At 43.0% G+C, this 21,465-nt stretch overlaps 1 protein-coding gene across 1 annotated transcript in view; it reads right to left on the bottom strand.

The window, feature by feature from the left end:
* Positions 1–6,990: 6,990 nt before the first annotated feature.
* The window catches only part of KIF26A (kinesin family member 26A), a 102,018-nt gene continuing 87,543 nt past the window's right edge, over positions 6,991–21,465 (bottom strand). The window contains exons 9-15 of the mRNA XM_065636341.1: positions 21,133–21,316; positions 20,674–20,833; positions 18,831–18,993; positions 14,880–18,264; positions 10,151–10,341; positions 9,155–9,305; positions 6,991–8,388 (exon numbers count right to left, since the gene is read on the bottom strand). Coding sequence (XP_065492413.1) covers positions 8,213–8,388; positions 9,155–9,305; positions 10,151–10,341; positions 14,880–18,264; positions 18,831–18,993; positions 20,674–20,833; positions 21,133–21,316 — 4,410 coding nt within the window. The 3' untranslated portion in view covers positions 6,991–8,212. The remainder of the gene's footprint in view (positions 8,389–9,154; positions 9,306–10,150; positions 10,342–14,879; positions 18,265–18,830; positions 18,994–20,673; positions 20,834–21,132; positions 21,317–21,465) is intronic.

Genomic DNA, 21,465 nt, shown 5'->3' on the forward strand with positions numbered 1-21,465 from the left:
GCACAGGCCAGTGGTAGCAGCAGCAGGAGGTGGCCAGAGAGCTGTGCTGTGGCAGAGGTGCAGTTCTTCAGGAACAGGGCCGGCCTTGAAGACGCTCCTGGTGAGCTGCTGCTACAGAGCTGAGCACACTGGACACGGGGACCATGCTGATCCATGGGCAGTGGGAACTGCTGCCATGCCTTTCCTGCACAGCAAAAGCACACGCTGGGGACTGGGAGCTGATGCAGCTGAAGAGGCCATTGCAAGCAGCCTCGTCACAGAGACTCTGTTAGCAGCTGGATAGTGACCACCCACACTCTTCGACACAGTCCATTCCGTTCCTTCTGGGACCTTTCCTCTGTGCAAAGCTGCCAATAAATCTTGTGTTTTGACTAACACTGTGTCTGTGAGTGTACCAGACCTTAGCTTGCTGATCCATTAGTTTTGTTTTTTCCGAACAGTAGATTAATAAGGCACCATAATAAGTTCTGAACACGTAAACCGGGAAATATAGTCTGTTTCCACAATGAATGCTTTCTCAATAACCTACTGGGTATTTTATAGAGAAATCCCATGCAAACAGTAGCTGTCTTGTTGGAGTTCTTTGGAGTATGGACATGAGGTGCCTATGCATTATTTCAGTAGTTGCCTAAAAATAACCTTAAGAAATAATAGCAGTGTGAGGTTCTATCTTTTGAACTCGGACTTAGTAACTATCATAGCTTAGCTTGAGCTTGGGTTTAGTAATTATCGTGGCTTAACTTGTATACCCAATAGCGTAATGAAAGTACAACACAAAACTGAGCAGTTCTCAAATGCGTTTCAAATACAGGCATAGCTCAGTGAACTTCAGGCAGAAGAAATTCTGACCTAGTGTATATGAATATGACTAATGAATGTCTCTGCCGTGCATATTGGCACTGCTCGTTCAATTCTAAACATAGCCTCACTGGCCTCAACACAGCTGAGTGTTTGTGCCCTGGGTGTGAAATCCATTCCCAGTTTTTCCTACCAGGGAGCTTTCTTTTCCCAACCCTTCTCTTCTTAGGCTGTATCCTCTCCTGGCAGGGCTCAGCTCCCATTGCACAACACCTAATGGCAAACTGCATTTACTACTTGAAATTCTACTAAAGGAGAGCTGGAAGAAAAGGTGGAGATACCTGAGATATCACAGAGCCAATCAGAGAACAAGCAAGGCATGTGAAGAGGCAGTAGCAAGAAGAATGTTCAATACGCTACAGAATGGTAAGAACTGGGACAAGAAGAAAACAGGGAAACCTGACATTTCAAAAGTGTTTTATAAAATTGCTACATCAAAGCTGTGCATAGGGCTTTTGCAAATGGTTTGGTTAGTAGGAGACTGTGCAGAAATGTGACCAAGGATATAAATGGGGGGCAAGCAGCACGTGGCTGCCCTCAGTCTTCACCCCTTTGTGCCTGCTCAGAATGCACAGCTTTTGCAAAGACATGCGCAATCTGGGCACTGACATTTTCTTCCATTATGAATGTACACATTTTATATATTTTTACATTTTCCTCAGTTTCTCTCCCCAAAAGCTGAAGGGAAAGCTTTGTTTTTCCCTCATTTCCTGCCATCCAGGTAAATAACGTCTTCACTTTGAGCAGTTTGAAAATGGCATCTGGTCGGAGCCTGTCTGTAGGGTTTCAGCTGCCGTGGCTGAAGGTTTTGCTGTGTACTCAGCAAAGAACACCGAGACACATTTTTAAGACCTGTTACGTGCTCAATTTGGAGGGTAGCACAGTAGTCCACTTTGTCCTTCCCCCTCATACGCTGTCTATTTAGGCTAAAAAAATTGTGTTTGTACAGCACTTAGCCCCATGAGACCGAAGCCTATAGGTACAAATGTAACTCATTTAAATGGTAATTTACAACAAAATGAGTGGCACCCTTCAAAACAAGCAGCATTTGTAAGTATACTTGTGCCAGGCGCTGACAAATGGAGGGTCATTGTTACAGACACAGGGAAAGGTCTCGGTGAGCCAATATTTAAAAGTCAGTTTTTCCAGTCAAAGGCCAAACTCTAAAACGTCTGCGTTATTTCTCCACCGCCTGTGCCCTGGAGCACTGCACCTGCCTCCCAGAGTGCAGCACGTGAGGACTCCAAAGGTATTTCCCATTCAAGGTTAGATCAATTAAAAAGTGCTTTAAATACAATCACATGAGCTGCATCAGGAGCTCCGCAGCTCTGATGAGGTCCCTGACACTCTGAAGGGCAGAATCTAAGGCAATCCACTGACCTGGGGTAGGAGAGCCAGATAACAAGGAAGCATGAACTTGCTTTTTCACTACCCTGGGTCTGAAGGCTTTGCGCTTTCTGGCCACATAATATTGCTGTAATACCAGTGATGCCAGGAGTTAGATAATGACCTGCTTCTTCTCCTACTGAAGTCAACAACAAAGTTCCAAAATTAAGTCTTTTACAAGTCAGGACAAGCTCTTTCAGCCACTCAAGGAAGAAGAGGCAGCACAGTATGCGTTTTTGCCTTCCTTTGCCAGACCTGATAGGAAGCTCCCACAGAAATGCTTAAATTAGAGAAATAAATGAAGCAAAACTTTTGCAGAATGAAGCTGTACTGGCTCACACCAGGACCTAGGCTGTCCGCTTGGAAGACAAATCAACCACCTAGACTTGAATAAGGTCCTACTCTCCATAGCAGGGGTGTCAAACTGTATAAATTTATACCGTCCTAAAATTACATTTGGCCCTTTGAAGGCAACCGCGAGGCTGATGTGGGCCCCGGTGAAAAGGAGTTTGACACCCCTGTTCTATAGAATATATTGATGCACAAATTCAGCAAGTGAATTATTCTCCTGAATAAGTGCTGATGCAGCGAAGATAGAAATGTTATTTTTATCTGCTGTAAGAGCATCTCTTCACCGTACATCACCCAGTGAGATGTAGTCAGTGACAGCTGCCTTTACCTCTCATCTGGAAGCCACAGGAATATGCCCAGGAGTGACCTGTCTCGAGCTGAATGCATCAGTCAGAAGCAAAAGACATATGAAAAAGGTAAAACCAGGCCACTGCAGAAGTGTGCATTACCCAGAGTCCCTGTGTTGGTTGCTCTGAATGATTCCCTTCCTTTTGCCACCATGCTCCTGCTGTCCCCTCCCAGCTTATGGGAAGGGAAATGAGTGAAGACGTGGGCTCCTATGTAAGCTGCTGTAATGTCACTGTTGTGCCAAAGACACCCTGTCATCAGGCAGTGCCTCTGCAAGTCTGATAATAAATCTCTCTCAACAACTACACTGTCAAGAGTTGTGTCTTATTCTGTGTATTCCACAGATTTCTGCAAGTCAAATTCTGCAGAAAGCCATGAGAGGCTACATAAGGGAGCATCCTGAGAGGCAGTTTCTGCTTTCCAATTTGCATTTGTGATATCATTGCACATTGACAGCATCATTCTTTCCTTTCTCCCAAATACCACTGGTAAGTAAAATATTTTCAGCAGGATTTTCATCTAGTGACTCAGTGTATCTCCACCGAATGACTGCTAAAGCAACTTACACCATCTGAAGCCCTGCAGAAAAAAAAAAAATCCAAGTCAACAGGATATATGCCAAAATTTGAGTGTTTTGCTGGATGCAAACCAGATTTACTTGGTTGCTTAAACAGGTGCCAAAGTGCTCTAGTGAATTGGAGCCCAAATACAGCATCATTTTTTATTTCTGTCTGCTTCTACCAGCTTGGATATCTGATACAGAGGTCATCTTATAGCTAACATTTTTGTCTTAAACCCTGCCTATAGCCACAATATAGAACAGCTGCCTGTGGAGTTATGTTCCACACATAACTTTAAAAATAAAATGCAAGTAACTGGAAAACGTGGGTTTATAACTGGCAACAGAATACATGGGTGCCTTGAAATAGAAATAAATGAAACACTTTCTGCATGCTGAGAAAAGAACAAATCATCTCCTATTTCTATCACATTCTCTTTTAGTACCGATGTTTCAATACTGCAGTTAGACTGTCCTAGAAATGCCTTAGCTGGAACTGGTTAGACCAGAAGCACTATACGGAAAAAGGTGTTATGCATACATTAAACGAGTTTTTGCCTACACACCACCTGATTTCTCTATAGAGAATCTCTGTTTGCAGTAACTGCATCGCAAACACTTCTAGCAATGTCCCCATAGGTGCACACAGCTCAGTACATGGCTTGCAAAAAGCACAGCTTACAGGAGTGGCTACTGACTCCACCAACTCATCCACCCAATTTGCAAATTCTGACAAGTGGGTTGAACTCCCACCTCTCAGGAGCAGTTTTATATTTTGGACCACGACCATTGGATGGGAAAGTGCAAAAGTAAGCTGGGAGGCTATGTCCAGAATGCAAGCTTCTAATCACTTTCCTAAGTCCCTGGTCACCAGATAAGACTTCTGCTCGCTTACTTGAATTCTGGTCTGGTCCATACTTCGTCTCTTCCTGAAAGGTGCCTGACTTTATGACTGAGGGTGGTGGGGACATCTCGTCTCCCTGAAAAGCTCACCTCTGGTCCTGGCTAGTGAAACCTGGTGAGAGGTGGGGTTTGAGGAAAAGGGAATTTGTGTTCAACTTCCTGAACTTTAACATTTAGGCTTAATTTATAAGAGAGCTTCCGTTACATTGGTTTAAAAATGTCCTCTGGCCAGAAAATAAGCGTGACATGATCTGCTTGGTAGACTGGGCCATCAAGGGACCTAGAAAGGTTGCCCCAGCAAGAAGGAGGTGAGGGATTTCATGGAAAGATCTGCAACCAAGGGAGGAAGAATTCTAGTGTGAATTAGCCCTCCCAAAAGTAACTCGGGCAGCTCTCCAACACCAGTGGGTTTCTAAGGTTTTATTTGATACCGTAACAAACCCAACGAGATCACTTCTTCAAGTGTGCAATTTAATAGCTCTCTTAAATAATTAAATCTCAATAGAAAACTAATGAAATAAAGCATTCAGCTCCTTTTTGCAATTATCATTTGTAACCTTATATAATTAAGCTTTTGCAAAATACGCTTGAATCATAAAGCATATATTTGTATAAATTTTAACTGGACAGAACTGCAAAAGTAATCTAAATAAAGGAATATTACAGGCTCCAAGGTCTTGAGATATGAAAGATAATTTACTGTCCACAACTAGCAATGAAGAACAGAATTTGCATAGGGAAAAGTCTGCTGTTTCATCCATCAGTGCCTCACCTTATTTTTCATTTTGGACTTGTTTTGTGCCACAAAGCCAGGGGCTAAATGCATTTAATATGCATGCTGTTGCCATGTTAACATGGAACTAAGCAGCCCTGAAATGTCTCTTTGGGTACTTTGTGGAAAATATAACCATAGTCAGAAATTAAGAAGGAAGTATCAAAGAATGCAGGACTGATCAGCAAATACTATATAGTGGAGTATTTAAACAAATTGTCAGATTCATAAAAAATTGGGATGTGTGACTGGTGGCTTAATTTTTATTTCAGAGGTTTATAATATTGCCCAAGTGGGGAAGAAACCATGAAGACCTCTGAGGAGAGGACGAAGGGGCTGGCAAATAGAAGGAACAACAACTCTTATGTCCATTCAAGAAGGGGTTACAGGCTATCCTGAAAAGACTGTGAGTGAAGTCCTGCTATTCCCGGGGCTCAGAGGCTACCACAGATCAACCCACCTTGCAGCAGCACCATTAAGATGGGCATCTCTAGAGGACAATGTAATGGCACCAGCACAAACCCCAACATCGCCATGCAGAGCTCCCCATGAATATATTCTCCTTCAGCCCTCTCATTTGGAGGTTTTCCCCGTTGCTAAGAAATACTCGTCCCTCCGCATGCTGCTGCCTTTTTTATTTTGACTGTATTTATCTGATCCTTGCTGTGGGGAAAAACAAACCAAAAAACCCCAAAACACACAAACAAACAAAAAACCAACAACAAAAACACCACACAAAAACCCACCAGCAACACACCACAGTGTATTGAATCACTCCATGATTTTGATTCCATCTTTGGAAGAACTCACTTTCTGCACACACACAGTAAATATAGCAGGAATTCACAACCTAATAAATATATCTGGTATTCAAGGATATTGGCAAGAAGATCCTCGAGAAATTCTAGATGCTACATTCCCCTGCATTCAACCCAACACAGTGCCAAATGTCGGTAAGCAAACATGGTGCATGCTTTTCCAGGGATAAATCACAGAGAGGTAGGTAAGAGCAGGGCATTCTTTGTAACCTATGCAAAGCCACAAAGATGTTTAAGCATCAAACTTGCTCTCACGCTCCCACTTCTCCAGCTGCAGAATGAGGAGGAAAGCATTTACATCCCTCTCACAGGCCTCTTGGGAGGGTAAGAGAACTTGCTGCTTGGGTGCCGTGCTGTTAGGGCTATGTAAGGAGACAGAAAGTGGGAGGGGAAAATTTCACACATTATAGGCCATTTGGCCAAATAGCTGGAAAATACTCAAGAAGGTGTCATTAGAAGCACTAGCTTTACATTAAATCTGACCAGTTGCTCCAGCCAGCATCAGTGGGAGATGAGGACCAGGCACAACCACTAACGAGAGCAAACGCAGCAGAGAGAATTGAATGTAGTCATTTACTGTGATGGACCTATGGTGACCAGGGCTTGATTCCAGTTCCTAAAGTCTTCTTGTGTTTTTAGACCCATTTTTAATTGCTTTGTCTCATCAGGGAAAACAAGCGTGTGAGCTGCAAGTCTTTGTTCTGTAAACTCTGAAGTGCTAAGATAAGTATTATCACTGCTATTTATTTTACGCTTTGGTGTTTTGCTTCTCTTTCTCAATTGGCTTACGATAACTAATGTCAAAACTCTGTTCCCAGTTCTCTCTCTTGGGCAAAGAGATAACATAACATGGCATCTAATGCAGTATACCACAGGCCATCCTTTCTCTTCCGAACATTAAAATCATGTACACAGGAATCGTAACAATAGATGTATCTTTTATTCACAGATAAAAACTGAAGCAAGCTGTTATAATACATATTTCTACAAAGGATTTGAAAAACCCATAAAAAGGAAGATGATTAGAAAATATGATTCGTTATGAAATGTGGTATTACATACACTATTAAACCTTTTCAAAAGTATTTGTTTGGCAACAATTTATCAATAGTTTCCACACTTAAGTGGCCTCCTTCAAAAAAGCACAAATCTCATGCAGCATGTATAAACTTGATCCTGAGGGTTTGCCTTCCTTAGAAAAACTGTAAAAAGATATACTATTTGTCTTAAAAGTTCAAAATGCAAATGCTATATTTATAGTCAAAACTATATAAAAATATGGACCTAACTTAACATTTACAAAAACTTTTTGTTCCTTTTTTTGTTCGTTTTATGGTTTTGGTAATAAACATAATTCTCAATTCCTGCAGCCAGAGAGGAAAAAAGAAAACCAAAACAAACCACAGTGCCCTTTGTAGACTTCCTCACATTAGATTTATGACTCCAAAAAGACCAGATCTGTGATAAGTGAGGTTAGTAACCAAAGAAGTAGTTAAGCAGTTAATATATATCTATATATGTATATATAAAATGGAAACCAAACATTTCTTTTGATCTGAAAAAGTAATAATACAAAACCTGAAGGTAAAGCAATCATCTCAAAATGCCATAATACACCTTTTCAATAGATAAATGTTCATAAAAATATCTTGACCCCTAACCAAGAAAACAATTATAATACAATTTTAATTCTGCTACATAAAACAGCTTTTCTGTGAAACAAGAAGGCAAGTTCAGGTATGAAAACATAATTTACTTATTGCTTTTGCTACAATGTTGTTTGTTTTTTTACATATAGTCATAAATACACTATACAGTATAAAATATTTCGTAGGAATACATTTTGTGGTCTGCTTAGGTTTGCTGGCTTTAATTCTAGCACCAAATACAAAAATGAAAATCAAATTAACTTTAAAGGCACTTCCATTGTATGTATGTTTGTTTGTTAATTAACATCTTGGTTTGTACTAAATTTCTTTGCTTCCCTCTGGTAGAAGCAACATTTGATCCTACTTTTATCTTTGTACAGTCCAGGTCACATTGAGGCACCAAATGATTTATGAACATACCCATCCCTCAGCTGTTTCTTTCTCTTACAACATTCATTGCTGCTTTTTAGGCTTCACCTTCCTTCCTTCACTTCCTAGCTACTTAATCTCTTTACTTCATATCGGACAATCCAGCTTCACTTCCTTCAGTCCCTTGAAAAACCTCTCTTCAAACCTCCACTTCCCTTGCTCCATCTTGTGCATCTGTTATTCCAATATCGAAACACGTCACTATCATGATATGTGACTTGCAAAGATTAACAAACTGTTCCAGTTCCTCTGTGACTTGTTCCAGTGCCTCCAGGTACTCCTGTGACTCCTTATCAAGATCGGGATCCACTTCAACTGTCAGACAAAAAATTACTGAGTAAGAGAAACAGCCCATAGCAAGCAATTATTCTATCACAAAGGAGCCAACGATCACAGAATCATAGAATAGTTTGGGTTGGAAGTGACCTTCAAAGCTCATCCAGTCCAACCCCCCTGCCATGAGCAGGGACATCTTCACCCAGATCAGGTTGCTCAGAGCCCTGTTCAGCCTGGCCTGGGATGTCTCCAGGGATGGGGCATCCACCACCTCTCTGGGCCACCTGGGCCAGTGTTACACCACCTTCACTGTAAAAATATTCTTAATAACGTAGAGTACAGTTTTATTTCTCTTGAATTAAGATTTTCTTTTTTTCACTTTGTTCAGTAGATGCAAAACTCTACCTTGAGGCTCCAAGTTAAGCACAAGACTCAGTCTGTGAACAAATCTCGGGCCTCAGTTTCCCAGCTATAATACGAATAAGGAAACATTTTTTTCCTTCTTTGGAAAGATAATAAAAGGTTATATAAATTTTTAATATTAACAAGCACCACTGTGAGTCTCCACATTGTTTTGCTGTTCTTGTCTGGTTGGTTTGGGCTGGGGGGGATGGGGTGTTCATTTCTGGTACTACTCAGCACTGAACAAATCACGTATAACAGAAATAAAAATAGAGTCACAGAGTATTTTAGGTCTCAATTCAGCAAAATATGTTAGCAAGTGCTTCATTTTTTCAGTGGGACTGCTCACGTGCTCAAAGTTTGTTACATGCTGATCATACTGCCGTTTTTGCAAAGTACTTACAGTCTTCCTTCCACTTTTTTGGATCCATCATCAACCTGCACTTTGTCTCTTCTAATTCTTCCTTCAAAAAATCATGCTTTGCCTTCACTTCTCTGATTCTCTGCTGGCGCCTTTCTAGTATCTTCAGCTTGGTATGGAAATACATCAGACCCTTTTAAGACACAGAAAGACCATTTCATTAATTTCCCTGTTATGAGCTGGCCTCCAACAGTTTGACACAAATTGCTCCCAGCTCTTTACTTCTTAGAGTTAGCACGTGGGTTGCTTTTTTGGTTGTGGGGTTGGTGGGTTTTGGGGTTTTTTATTTGAAGTTTACATTAATGGATTCCAAACCAGAGGAACAGCATGCTACATCACTCGAGCATTTGTTGCACTTCTCTGAATTAGCAAACATCTCTAATACATTCTGAAATTACTACTGTTTGTAGAGGATTTTTTTTTCTAGCAACGCGAACGATAAACACAACCTAACAATACTGTGAGAGCTATATTTAATCCTAAAATCTTAGAAGCACTCCTACCTTCTCAACATCCTGGAAAGGCTATTATGAAAGAAATGGGAAAAAGGCATCAGAGGAATATAGAATTCTGGTCTCCAAAATAGAATTAGCTGAAGTGTTTTCCAGTTACAAGTAAATTAAACTCAGTGCATTCCTGATTTAATAGAATCCTGTCATTTACATAAAGAGTTAATGATGCTGTAGTTGAGGGAGACTAAGGTTTCATCAGCCAGACTAAGATTCTAAAGTCTTCTCATAATGTATTCATTGGTAACTTCCATTTGTACCATCAGTCATGTTAGACACAATTAATTTTAGACAGTAATCATTTTCATTTTCTGTGTTAAGGGGACACCAACATATGAATTGTAAAATTAATAATTACAGTGCTTTAATTGCAATCAATTTTCTGAACACCATTCTAGCATTCAAGCAAGGATTCTGTGGGTATACTGTAATTTAAGTTGCCTACAAATGTTTTAAAATATGTGCTGACCTCAGTTTCCTCTTGTCTGTGTCGCTGTAATCGTTCCACATCATCTATCTCATAAACTTTAATTTCAAATGGCTCTTTTAGAGTGCCCGGCAAAGGTGGTAGATCAACCCATTGGCCAGTGACACTGGGTTTTCTTCCTAGGGAGGCAGCATCAGGTAATGGAGCAGGAATCAGTCTACGACGCTGGAGACCTAAAATACAAAACACAAGTGCTCCTCAGACTCTAGGAGACTATCAGACTGCAGAATGTACTGCAATGAATGAAAGATCTAGGTTCTCAGGACACTTAGGAAGAAATGCTTTTCTTGATCTTTTCCTTTTAGTAAAACACCCTCAGGCTGCTGAGTTACTTCCTTAACAAAGTATGTCCCACTTGGTTCACGGATGGGAGTAACAGCAGTTCTTCTCTCTGTGATTCTGTGAAAACATGTGTCTGACCATCAATTCTTTATCCCCTCCTTGCAAAAATATTTCACCTGACTTAATTTTTCTTTGGTGGGCTACAGTGGTATTCGTTACCTTGCAGTGTCAACGAGATAGTAATTTCAAACCAATACTGATAACAGCATACAAATGTGGAAATCTCCTGCTCCTCCAGTTAAAGTGAAGCAGGGCTACACGAGATCCCTTTCATCATATTAGCTCTTTGCAAAGAGCAAACAGTTCCTTCCAAAACTACTACCAATGCTTTAAGGTATGTACTGGGTCTGCATGGCCAGGTTTCAGTAGCAGCAGGGCTACAGGGTGGCTTCTGTGAGAAGCTGCTAGAAGCTTCCCCCATGTCTGATAGAGCCAATGCCAGCTGGCTCCAAGACAGACCTGACACTGGCCAAGGCCAAGCCCATCAGCAACAGTGGTAGCACCTCTGTGGTAACATATTTAAGGAGGAGAAAAAAATGTTGCACAACAGCAACTGCAACCAGAAGAGAGGAGTTGGAATATGTGAGAGCAGCAACTCTGCAGACACCAAGGTCAGTGAAGGGGGCGGAGGGAAGGAGATGCTCCAGGTGCTGGAGCAGAGATTCCCCTGCAGCCCATGGAGGACCCCACACTGAAGCAGGTGGATGCCCAAAGGAGACTGTGACCCCATGGGAAGCTCACACTGGAGCAGGCTCCTGGCAGGACCTGTGGCCCCATGGAGAGAGAAGCCCAGGCTGGAGCAGATTTTCTGGAAGGATCCCATGTGGGGACACGTGCTGGAGCAGTCTGTTCCTGAAAGACTGCACCCCGTGCAAGGGACCCATACCATAGCAGTTTGTGAAGAACTGCAGCCCATGGGAAGGACTCACGCTGAAGAAGCTTGTGGAGAATTGTCTCCTGCCCCCACACTGGCACAGGGGAAGAGAGTGAGGAGGAAGGAGCGTCAGAGACAACGTGTAATGAACTGACCACATTGAACCCCCAATTGACCACATGAACCCCCATTCCCTAACCCTCTGTGCTGGTCTGAGGGAGGAGGTAGAGGAATTGGGAGTGACGTTGAACCTGGGAAGTAGGGAGGGGTGGGGGGAAGCTTTTTAAGATTTGGGTTTATTTCTCATTACCCTGCTCTATTTGATTTGTAATAAATTAAACTAATCTTCCCCAAGTTGAGTTTGTTTCTCTCTTTATGATAATCGGTGAGTGATCTCTCCCTGCCCTTATCTTAACCCATGAGCCTTTTGTTTTATTTTCTCTCGCCAGTCCAGCTAAGGAGGGGGAGTGCTAGAGGAGCTTTGGTGGGCACCTGGCATCCAGCTAGGGTCAACCCACCACAAGGTGCTAAATATCAGCAGTTCTCAATGCCTGTGGGATTCGGAAGCATTCAGAAGTCAGCAACCAACCAAGCTGCAACCTGAGCCACCTCTAATGTCAAGGCCTATCACCACCCACGTGCACCAACACTTAGCAGCTCAGAGCATGACGAAACTCACCAATTCCCAATTTACAAACACCACCATACTGCCACCTTGATGCACCTGCTACGGCTCAAGTTTCATGAATCAGAGACTGACCTCGGTCCTTCAAAAATGCTGGTATTTTTGTATACAAGAGTTGGCGCTTTGGTGTCCAGCATCTTTTTTTTAATTGTAAGTCTCTCTTTGTTCTCTAAAAGGCTGATGTTTACACTATGTGCGTCAAGGATGAGTATATGCATAGAGACGGTGAAGCAATATTAACAAGGCTGCAGCTTAATCCCTAGTAAAAAGAAGGGCTGAAGGCCACCAGAAACAAGCTTAAATGTCACATGACAGCATTAGAGTATAAGCAGCTTTTGGGCAACCGGTGGCAATAAATTTAGTGGCTAACTTCCCTCTCTTATTGAAAACCAATTCAGAAGTAAGGAGTCTTATTTCTTCTGGTGCCCTTACAAAAGGGAGCACATCGAACAGGTGAGACAGTGCTGCTCAGAGGTCAACGCTGCCAAAATAACTTCTGGGCTGAGACCTCTACAGAAGATTTAAGTGCTGTCAGGTAAACACTGTCACATAAACCCTGTCACATAAACTTCAACATGAAATGGAGACAAAATCCCAGCAGGTACCCCCAAGAGCAACAGATCTTAATAGACACCTGAAGAGTTACCTGCTTTACATATTCTTAAGAAAAACGTCTCTAATTCTTAATTGCATCCTTCTAATTTCTAAATAAAAAGAATTATCACAATGGGAATATTTTGGAAAGAGGAAGACTTGATTCAACTTCTACACCACCTATTCATCATTCTCACAACCACAATTCAGTTAGCCTGAATCACGACTGTAGTCCTGCCCACTGAAATCACCCACTGTAACTCTGGTCCTGTAACCACTTTGGCGACAGCAGAATCCCTCTGAAGAGGACAACAAACAGACGTAGTCAAACACATATACTAAGCAGAGAGATTTCATATCCTTCCACTGTACCAGCCAGGGTCAACGTCATTTCTCCAAAGATGAAGTTAAAATATAAGGGGGCAAGGTTTCCAGTGACATGTATGGAAGTAGGATCTGTCCCTAAATCCAGAGACTGCATGACTTCAACATAGTTTGGAGCAACATAGGCTACTCCATGAATCTCTAACACTTTGCAAATATTAAAATATATTTTAGGCCATAATAAGTCTGCACCAAACATTTATTGTAAGAAATATTTCATTATCTTCCTAGGAAACCTCATTTCATGTATAAAACACATTATTGTCTTAAAGTCTACAGCACTCCAAAAAAGTAAGACATAATTTACTGATATAGAGCAATTTCAATTGGAAAAAGAAATAGTTCATCATTATTAAAGACCTTATAAGCATTTCCTGGGGCAAAACCAAATACAAATCCATCAGTGGGTAATGCTTTCTCAATACATGTCCAACTCATATAGCTGTTAATATTGATTTGTAGGAAAGGCTTAAGAGTTTGATATGCTATGGAAAGAGAACTGCAGCAAACGTGGCACTAACTTTCCAAAATTATTTATCACCTGCTGAAGCAACTCAGTTTCTTTGACCAGAAAGCACCATGAGATCTACATCAGTTTAACTCATTTGGTTTTACTGCCAGAATTGAGCATCATGGGTGTCTACAGGGACTGCAATAACTACCACTTTCCAACCAAACGCTCAGATTCAGCACGTTGCTGATATTAAGTTACTACTATATTTCCAACAGTCAGTACACTTACTTGGTTGCTGAATGAGGCTGTTGGTCATTAGCTACACAGCATTGACTGCCACTGATTCTTTACGACACTACAAGACTCCAACCTAGATCACTAAAAATTAATAATGTAACAGCAGTCATATGAGCCCGTTTTTGAGTTGGCTACAACTAGTGGCGCTTACATGAGCACCACCTGCGAAAGCCATATGGAAAGGCACCGGAGAGCAGGAAAGGGACCTGGCTCTCGTGCGCCCACCTTCGCACAGCATAGTTGATGCATCTGCCTTGCACAGCACGTGAGCCTGAGCCACCTCTTCTGAGCAACTCCCCCTGTCAGTTTTCTATTGCCTATGGTATCCACATGTACACTCTAAAATTTCTTTACAAAAACACTATTACAGTACAATACAATAATTTTGCAATTAGCAGGTAGCATTAATGTAAGAGCTGCTGCATGTTACGTACGCACCCTACTGCTCTGCCCCTAAGCCTTACCTTGGGTGATCTAAGGCACATTCAGCAATCCTCATAAATTCACAAACATTCTTCTGCCCTCTAGGCCTATTCCCTTGCTTCCAAAATACGGTCCCGGCCCATCTCACAGACACCTGGCAGCAGAGCTCCTCCTCCCCTCACCACCAGTCTTCCCCGACACTCACTTGATCCTCACAACAAAAGTCATCAGCACCCATCCAGCATCCTCATTCTTCCCAACCCACCTGTAACACCCTCCTATTTTGGGCCACCCTGGTGCCACGCTCGCTGCCAACCCTGCTGAGGGAGGAAGGAATGTCCCCCCGTCTGCCATCATCCACCTGCTGCCTCCTCCCTCGCAAGGAGGCTGCCGGCGCCCCGGGGTGCCCAGCGCCTCCCCTGCCCTCTCCGCCACAGCACCTGTGTCACACCTGGAGCTTTGAAGTGAAATAAATGACAGGTAGCTGCTGTCACAGCGATATGCATGCACACACAAGTGCACGCAGGCAGTCCACCCCCCCATGCTTTGAGTTTCCCCCAAACCTCCTCTCTCTCTCTGTCAGAGATGCCATGAAACCCACCCCCATCCCCAGGGACACAGCGGTGGACACTTGGTCACCTTCCCCTTCGCTCCTTACCTGTCGATCGTTTCTTGGGAGACTTAAGGCTCCTCATCCGTCCTGGTGATGACATCCCGCTTTCGCTCATGGAGTCGTGCGCCGAAGAGGCGCTGCCCGTGGCCTCGCTGTCCCGAATCATGCTCTCGTAGCCACTGCTGCCCCCGCTGTGGTAAAACAGAGCCGTCCGACCCATGGCCGGCGGCAGCTCCCCACTTAGGACGCTGCTGTTGTCGCTGCCGTGCCCACTGCTGTACCGCTGAGGCCGCCGGGGTGCTGTTATCTTGCTGTATGGAGATGGCAGCACCGGGATCTGCGACTTCTCGTCGCTGAGGTTAATGCCGCTGTCGTTGCCACTGTCGGAGTCGGTGGAGCCTCGGAAGTGGCCCGCCTTGGCAGAGCCACCCGACACCAGCTCATTCACACGGCTGTTGGCTGCCCTCATGGCCTGCTTGGTTCCCATGATGGTCCCTCGGCCGGGTTTGCTGCTGACGGGCTGCACGGAGCGGGGAGCCATCTTCCCGCCAGGGGCCATGCCAGAGCCCTTCCCTGCGGGCTGCACCAGGGACTTCACAGAGGAACTGAGAGACTTTGACCCGCTGGCAGAGAGGCACCGGTTTTTATTCCCGTTCGATTGCACCTTCTGGTTAGCTGTGGGTTTTGCCTGGCTGTTTTTACCAGGCACAGGGGCGGTGAAGGGTGGTGCTAAACCCATACCAGAGGCAACCGGGGGGACCCCCAGTCTGGGGACGGAGCGTCCTGCCCGGCTGTTGCTGGTGCTCCCACTCTCTCTCACCACACTTGTTTTGCATCCAACCGATGTCAGGCTGTCACACCTCTCCAGAGACATGTGACTCCCGTAACGGTGCACGGCTTCACTCTTCGACGCCTTCGCCTTTAGGCTGGACGTCATCTTGGGCAAAGAGTGGTCTCCCTTCAGGCTCATTTTGCTGCTGGCACTGTCGCTGAAGTAAGACCCTGCTTTCAGCCGCAAATCTGTGTCGTCTTCAACCTTTGGCACAGCAGCTCTGGCAAAGTCGAGGCCAGAGGCTTTTCCCCCACCATTGCCCAGACCAACAGGTTTCTGCTCCAGGCTCGATTTGCGTACAGGAGGTGTTGGAGGTGTCGGCCCACCTGGCCTGGACAACATGGTTGTCTTCTGTGGTGCATTCTTCTTTCCCAGTGATGATTTCAAGCTGCCAGTGGCCAAGGGAACATCCGAATTCCCTCGGGTCATGGCCTCCGACAAAGTACTGTTGGCATGTGACACTGGCATCACTCCCAGAGTGGTGGCTCCTCTCTTCAGCTGTGGCATCTTCATCGCAACTTCTGACTTCTTTGCAGCTCCGCTGGAGGATTTGCAGACCATTTCGCAACCATCCACAACTCTCTGCGAACAGGCAAGCATAGTCTGTGATTTTGTTGGTCCCGGTGCTGGGCCAAAATACTCGGCAGCCTTTCCTGGCTGCTTCTCAGTACCAAATGCATGAGATTTTTGACACAGCAGTGAGTCTGCAGGTTTTGCTTCCAACTGATAATCAGTGCGCAACAGCCAGGGATCTTCAAATATACCATGTGGATTCTGCAGCTCTTTATAGCTGAGGACAGTATTATTGTGGATTGGAGACGAGGTAGTTTTTGTTTTCCTAGGAAGACTAGAATGTATTGTTTCTATCACAGGCATATCACGAGAATTAGTAAATTTTATTTTTACTGGCTGATCAGTGACACAAAAAGCACTTTTTATCTGAGACGCTTTGGTAGTTTCAGAGGCTTGAGGGCTCTTGCTGATGCCTGAGGACAGCTTGCTGGAATTCAAGCTCTCACTCTCCAGTTCAGAGAAGCAAAATCCACTGTCATTTAGAGCACTTTTCAGGGGGACAGATAAATGGGATGAATCCAAGTTGAAGGGTTCCTCGGACTTATTACAGCTGTAAGACGACTGTGCGACAAAACTGTCACTGGACTGGGCTCCATCACTTTCGATTGTACAGATGCTGACTTCACTAAGCCACGAACTGATGGAGGAACGTCTGCTGCTGGTAAAGGGATCCTTAGTAAAGGGCACAACAATATCAATATTTACACCAGTAGAAGTCTCCTGTGAGGTATAAGCATCAAACTCATCATTTATGCTGCTGATAATACTGACCGGCCTTGAACCCGATGCAAGAGCCTGAAGGGAGCAGTCACTGTTAAAGCTAATGATACTGGAAGGTCTTCCATTATCCATAATCCCACTAATGGACAGTTCTTCCACCACAGTGAAAACAAGCTCATCCTCTCCATTCAGCTCAACAGGCTGCTGCAAAGTCACCGTGGTGGTTAGTATATCCCGATCAAAACACTTCCCTCTGAACGCTGACCTGAAGCTGTGTACCTCTATCGCACCTGACTGATTCTGGGGGCTGCTACCAACCAGGAACGTGCTTCCTACAGGGTTTTGCTCAGGTTCGTTTCCTATCTGCTTGCTCATTCCCACAGGAGGAGTCCGAACTCCACTGCTATTGTCCAGTTCCAAATTCTCAGCTTTGGAGCTTGGCACTGGCTCTTTCTGCTGCAGAGGTGGAGGCGCCGGGGTTGGCAAGGGTCTCTTTGCATACGAGGGCTTTTCCTTAATGCCACATTCAGCCGGGGCTTTATTCTGCTCCGGATTCCTTGAAGAGCTACACCTTGAGGACTGCAGAGAATCGATGATTGTCTCTCTCTCTCCCTCCAGCATCGAGTCTATTATTTTGTTGTCAGCTCTGCTCTGTGGCTTGGAAAGCTCTGTTTTCAATTGAGGTGTGCTCTTTTCATGACAATTGCCATTGCCACCCCTTGAAGCAACAGCCTGGAAAGGAAGGTTATGTCCTTTTTTGGGAGATGCAGTTTCTTGTGGAACTGGTTTCTTAAGTCCTCCAGAAGGAGAAGATATTTTTTCCTTTATCAGCTTAGACTGTGCATTTTCTGTACCTCCAGGGACTGGACTACAATTGGACACAACAGACATTTCTCCACAGGCAAATTTGATGGGTTCCTCACTTCCATCAATGCACTCTAACCTTTCTTGCAGTTCAGCAAAAGTGTTGCATTTAAAATGGTCCTTGTCAGAACTCCTACCAATAGCGGAATTGTCTTTATTTCTCTTCTTGTTTAGGGACGGGATGATGGGAACAAACTCTGGAGGACCTTCATTATCTGTCAATTCCCTGTCAGACAAAGCTGCACCATTGGGACCAACATAGATGACAGTATCACAAGACTGTTCACTGCTGGAGGAATAATCAGGATCACTAGATATACTCAGGACAGGAAGGTCAGGGTCAAGGGCAACAGTTCGTGGGTGGAATGGTCGCAAATGGGGCGGTCTTCGGACATGTCCTTCTTCACATGAACTCTCTCCTCCAGACGAGCTGGACGCATACTGCAAATTATCAATAAGGGAAAATATATTAATATTAATTGATACATAAGAGTGCTCACATAATTATTATATGCTCATATAATTGACTAAAACTTCAGGTTTGCTATATACTCTGTGCTTTGTTTATACTATCACAACTACATCTAGTGGAAAAATGTTAGAGTGTGAATTAAAATAACAAGGCCATGCTACATAAATTTTACTGTATAAAGAGTAATATAACAATCACACCTTTTCAGATAATTTCCATTAAATATTATGTATTGTCATTCTCCTCAACAGTTTTCTGTTCCTTCCTTATTGGTTTTTAATTAATAGGAGCTTTTGAGATAGTTCCATATATAAGCAAAGAAAGAATACGTGTTTGGAACAAAAAGAAGGTAATTTCAGGATTAAGGATTGGGGGCAGGATGATGGCTCAGCACCAAGTCATTTGTCAGTTCCTCTCCTGAGCTTTCATGCATTTTGTATTACTTCTTACCACCGAGAAATCCCACGTTCCCCCACTGAGAGGTTAGGAAAACTCATTTTCAAATGAATTAATTGCTGCTTGTTTGTGAACCAACCTTGGATTTCTTCTTTCTCATTCGGTGGATTCGCGATGCAAGCTGAATGGTGGTGAGAGTTTCTGCATAATTGGCTGGGGAGTCAGAAATATGTGCAATCATAGTAGTTCTGCAGTTGATGTTCCCAAGTGATTCCCTCAACAGCATTGTCAACTTGTTGTCCCTGTGTAAAAAATGAGAACGCTGAGATGGCTTGAAAATATCACAATCTTGTTTTGCAGTTTTCTACATCACAAGCTGTGCTTTCTCTCTCATAGGATATATGCGTGTATGGTACATGTAGATAAGAAATATGCTCCTATTATTTGACCACACTGGAAATGTCTCTAGACGTACACATACAAAGATACTACCAATTTGATTATTTATCTGCATGTGTATTTGCATTACGGTACGTCATTTTATTTGTTACTTAGACAACTGTAAAATAATTGATAACTACTTTAGTTATCTCAGATTTAGCTCATATTACCCCAAAAGCTCATGAGTGCTGTATTTTTACCTGTGCAGACTTAGTACCTGGATAGCTAAGCTCTGTGAGCTCTATGCAAACAATTTTGATAAGAAGAAAATAGTCAACAGAAGTGATAAGAAAACTCTAAACAAACATAACAATGTTAGATATCAGAAGTACATTATCAGTGCCACCCCAACTAATCTAGTTTCAGTTCTGCCTGCTGTGCTCTGCTCTGACATAGCAAATGGGAAGCAGAATTTCTCTGTGAAGGCTTTCCTGGACAGAAAACCTGACAAGGCAAGTGACATTTTGTCCCCCTTTGGTCTCCAAGACATCTATCCCCAGCGTTCCCTGAAGGCAGCTTCCTATTGCCCCCGTGAGCTGGCCCAACATGTGGGAAGTACCGTCATATCTCTGCTCACCAAATCGTGGCAGGTGATAAAGTTGAGGATCTGCCCTTCCCTATTCTAACCCATCCATCCTCTGCTCTCATCTGCAAACCTAGCAACTAGCCTGAGGAGAAGATCTTTCTGCCTAATACAGAAAGAAAGAACACCTGTTTGAAACGCAGCAGTACATAAATATGTGAAATGACATGATTGATAATGAAGGCACAAAGTTATAACACATGAACACAAGCAGCAATTAAATTTAAGGACTGAAGGCCAAGTTCTGGTAAGGGTGTTTACAATGTGGCTCTCATCTTTAGACTGGGCTTCCCACAGGTGTGTTTGACATATTATTGTCAAATACACTCTGCAGAAGACCACACCTAAATGTTCACCTCCGCTAAACCACATGGTGGTCTTTTTTTTTTTTAATTGAAAAGATGTATCATTCAAAAAGGCATAAAAAATGACAACCTTTGATGATCATACTTGATAAGCTCTCTAGTGTTTTCTGAAATTTCAAAGCAATTTTTGAATTTGGAAAAGGGAGAGAAAATCCTATGAAATTCTGATGTAATTCTTCACTAATATCGAGCTGGTTGAGATTGCTCTGAATTCCAAACCCAGGAAACAAAGAGGAGATAGAAGAAAAAAAAACATTTTGGCCATTTCCCCCTGCGTTTTTCAACAATCACACTCTCCTCAATGTTTCACCCAAATTGAGTATCTACCATTATCCATACAATTTTTTCTCATGTAATTAGGAATTTCCTGTTACTACGTGACATTTTAAAAGTTGTGTGTGTGTGTATATATACATATAGACAGATAAATGGATACATGTATCTGTAATATACAACTGACCTTAAGATAAGAAGACAGATCCCTCTCTGAAAGAACTTCAACTTCATTTTAGGTAAAGAGTAGACTGATGCAATTCATTGCTAAAGTAACATCAACCACAAATTTAAGATAATGCAGACAATAATTCACTTACTTATATGGCACATGCTTAGCACCATTAATTAAGGCCAAAATTACATTGCCCAGGGCAGAGAGAGACAGACACAGAGAACCTCCTGCATCTCGGCTCTTGCTCAGCACTTTTTCACAGCTCCCCAGATCAATGAGATGCAAACGGCTGCGTCCTCCAGACACTGAAACAAAAAAGGGGAAAACAGTTGTACGTCAGGTTCTTGCAAGGGCTCAAAGCAAACTTGGTATTTAAAATGTATTCAAATGAGGAAAAAAAAGAATACAGCATGGGATAATGACCAAATTAAATATTAATAGTAAGGAAACGAGATATTAGCCACAACTACCGAAGTTAAAGGTGACTTGGCTGGCTTGAGGGTTCACTTCATTTTTTCTTTCTAAGTTTATTGCAAATTATTGTTTAAACTAACCCAAAACCCACATCATTTAAAAATAAACAATACAGTAAGAAGATTCATACTTCCTCCTTTGCCACTCTTCTCCATGCGATACTGGTATATGTGAAGAGTAAAAAGCATATGTGAATTCCTCCTGTCTTCTTCCTCGCATTCAGGTTTGCTGGTACTTCTGGCAGCAATTGCAGCATCAAGGAAAAAGGCAGCTTTCTCTGCTGTTGGGGCCCTTAACTCACTTTGGTTTTGAAGCTTGAATATAAACAAGAAAATGACTAATTAGCACAGGGGCGTTCTTTTTTATTATTTTTTGCTGAATTGACTAAATATCTAGGGCACTAAAAGAAACAAGTATGTACACCATGGGAAAACAGCTTATAAATTAAAAGCAATAATTTTTT

This window comes from Caloenas nicobarica, chromosome 5, assembly GCF_036013445.1.
Source record: "Caloenas nicobarica isolate bCalNic1 chromosome 5, bCalNic1.hap1, whole genome shotgun sequence".
NCBI classification, from domain to species: Eukaryota; Metazoa; Chordata; class Aves; order Columbiformes; family Columbidae; genus Caloenas; species Caloenas nicobarica.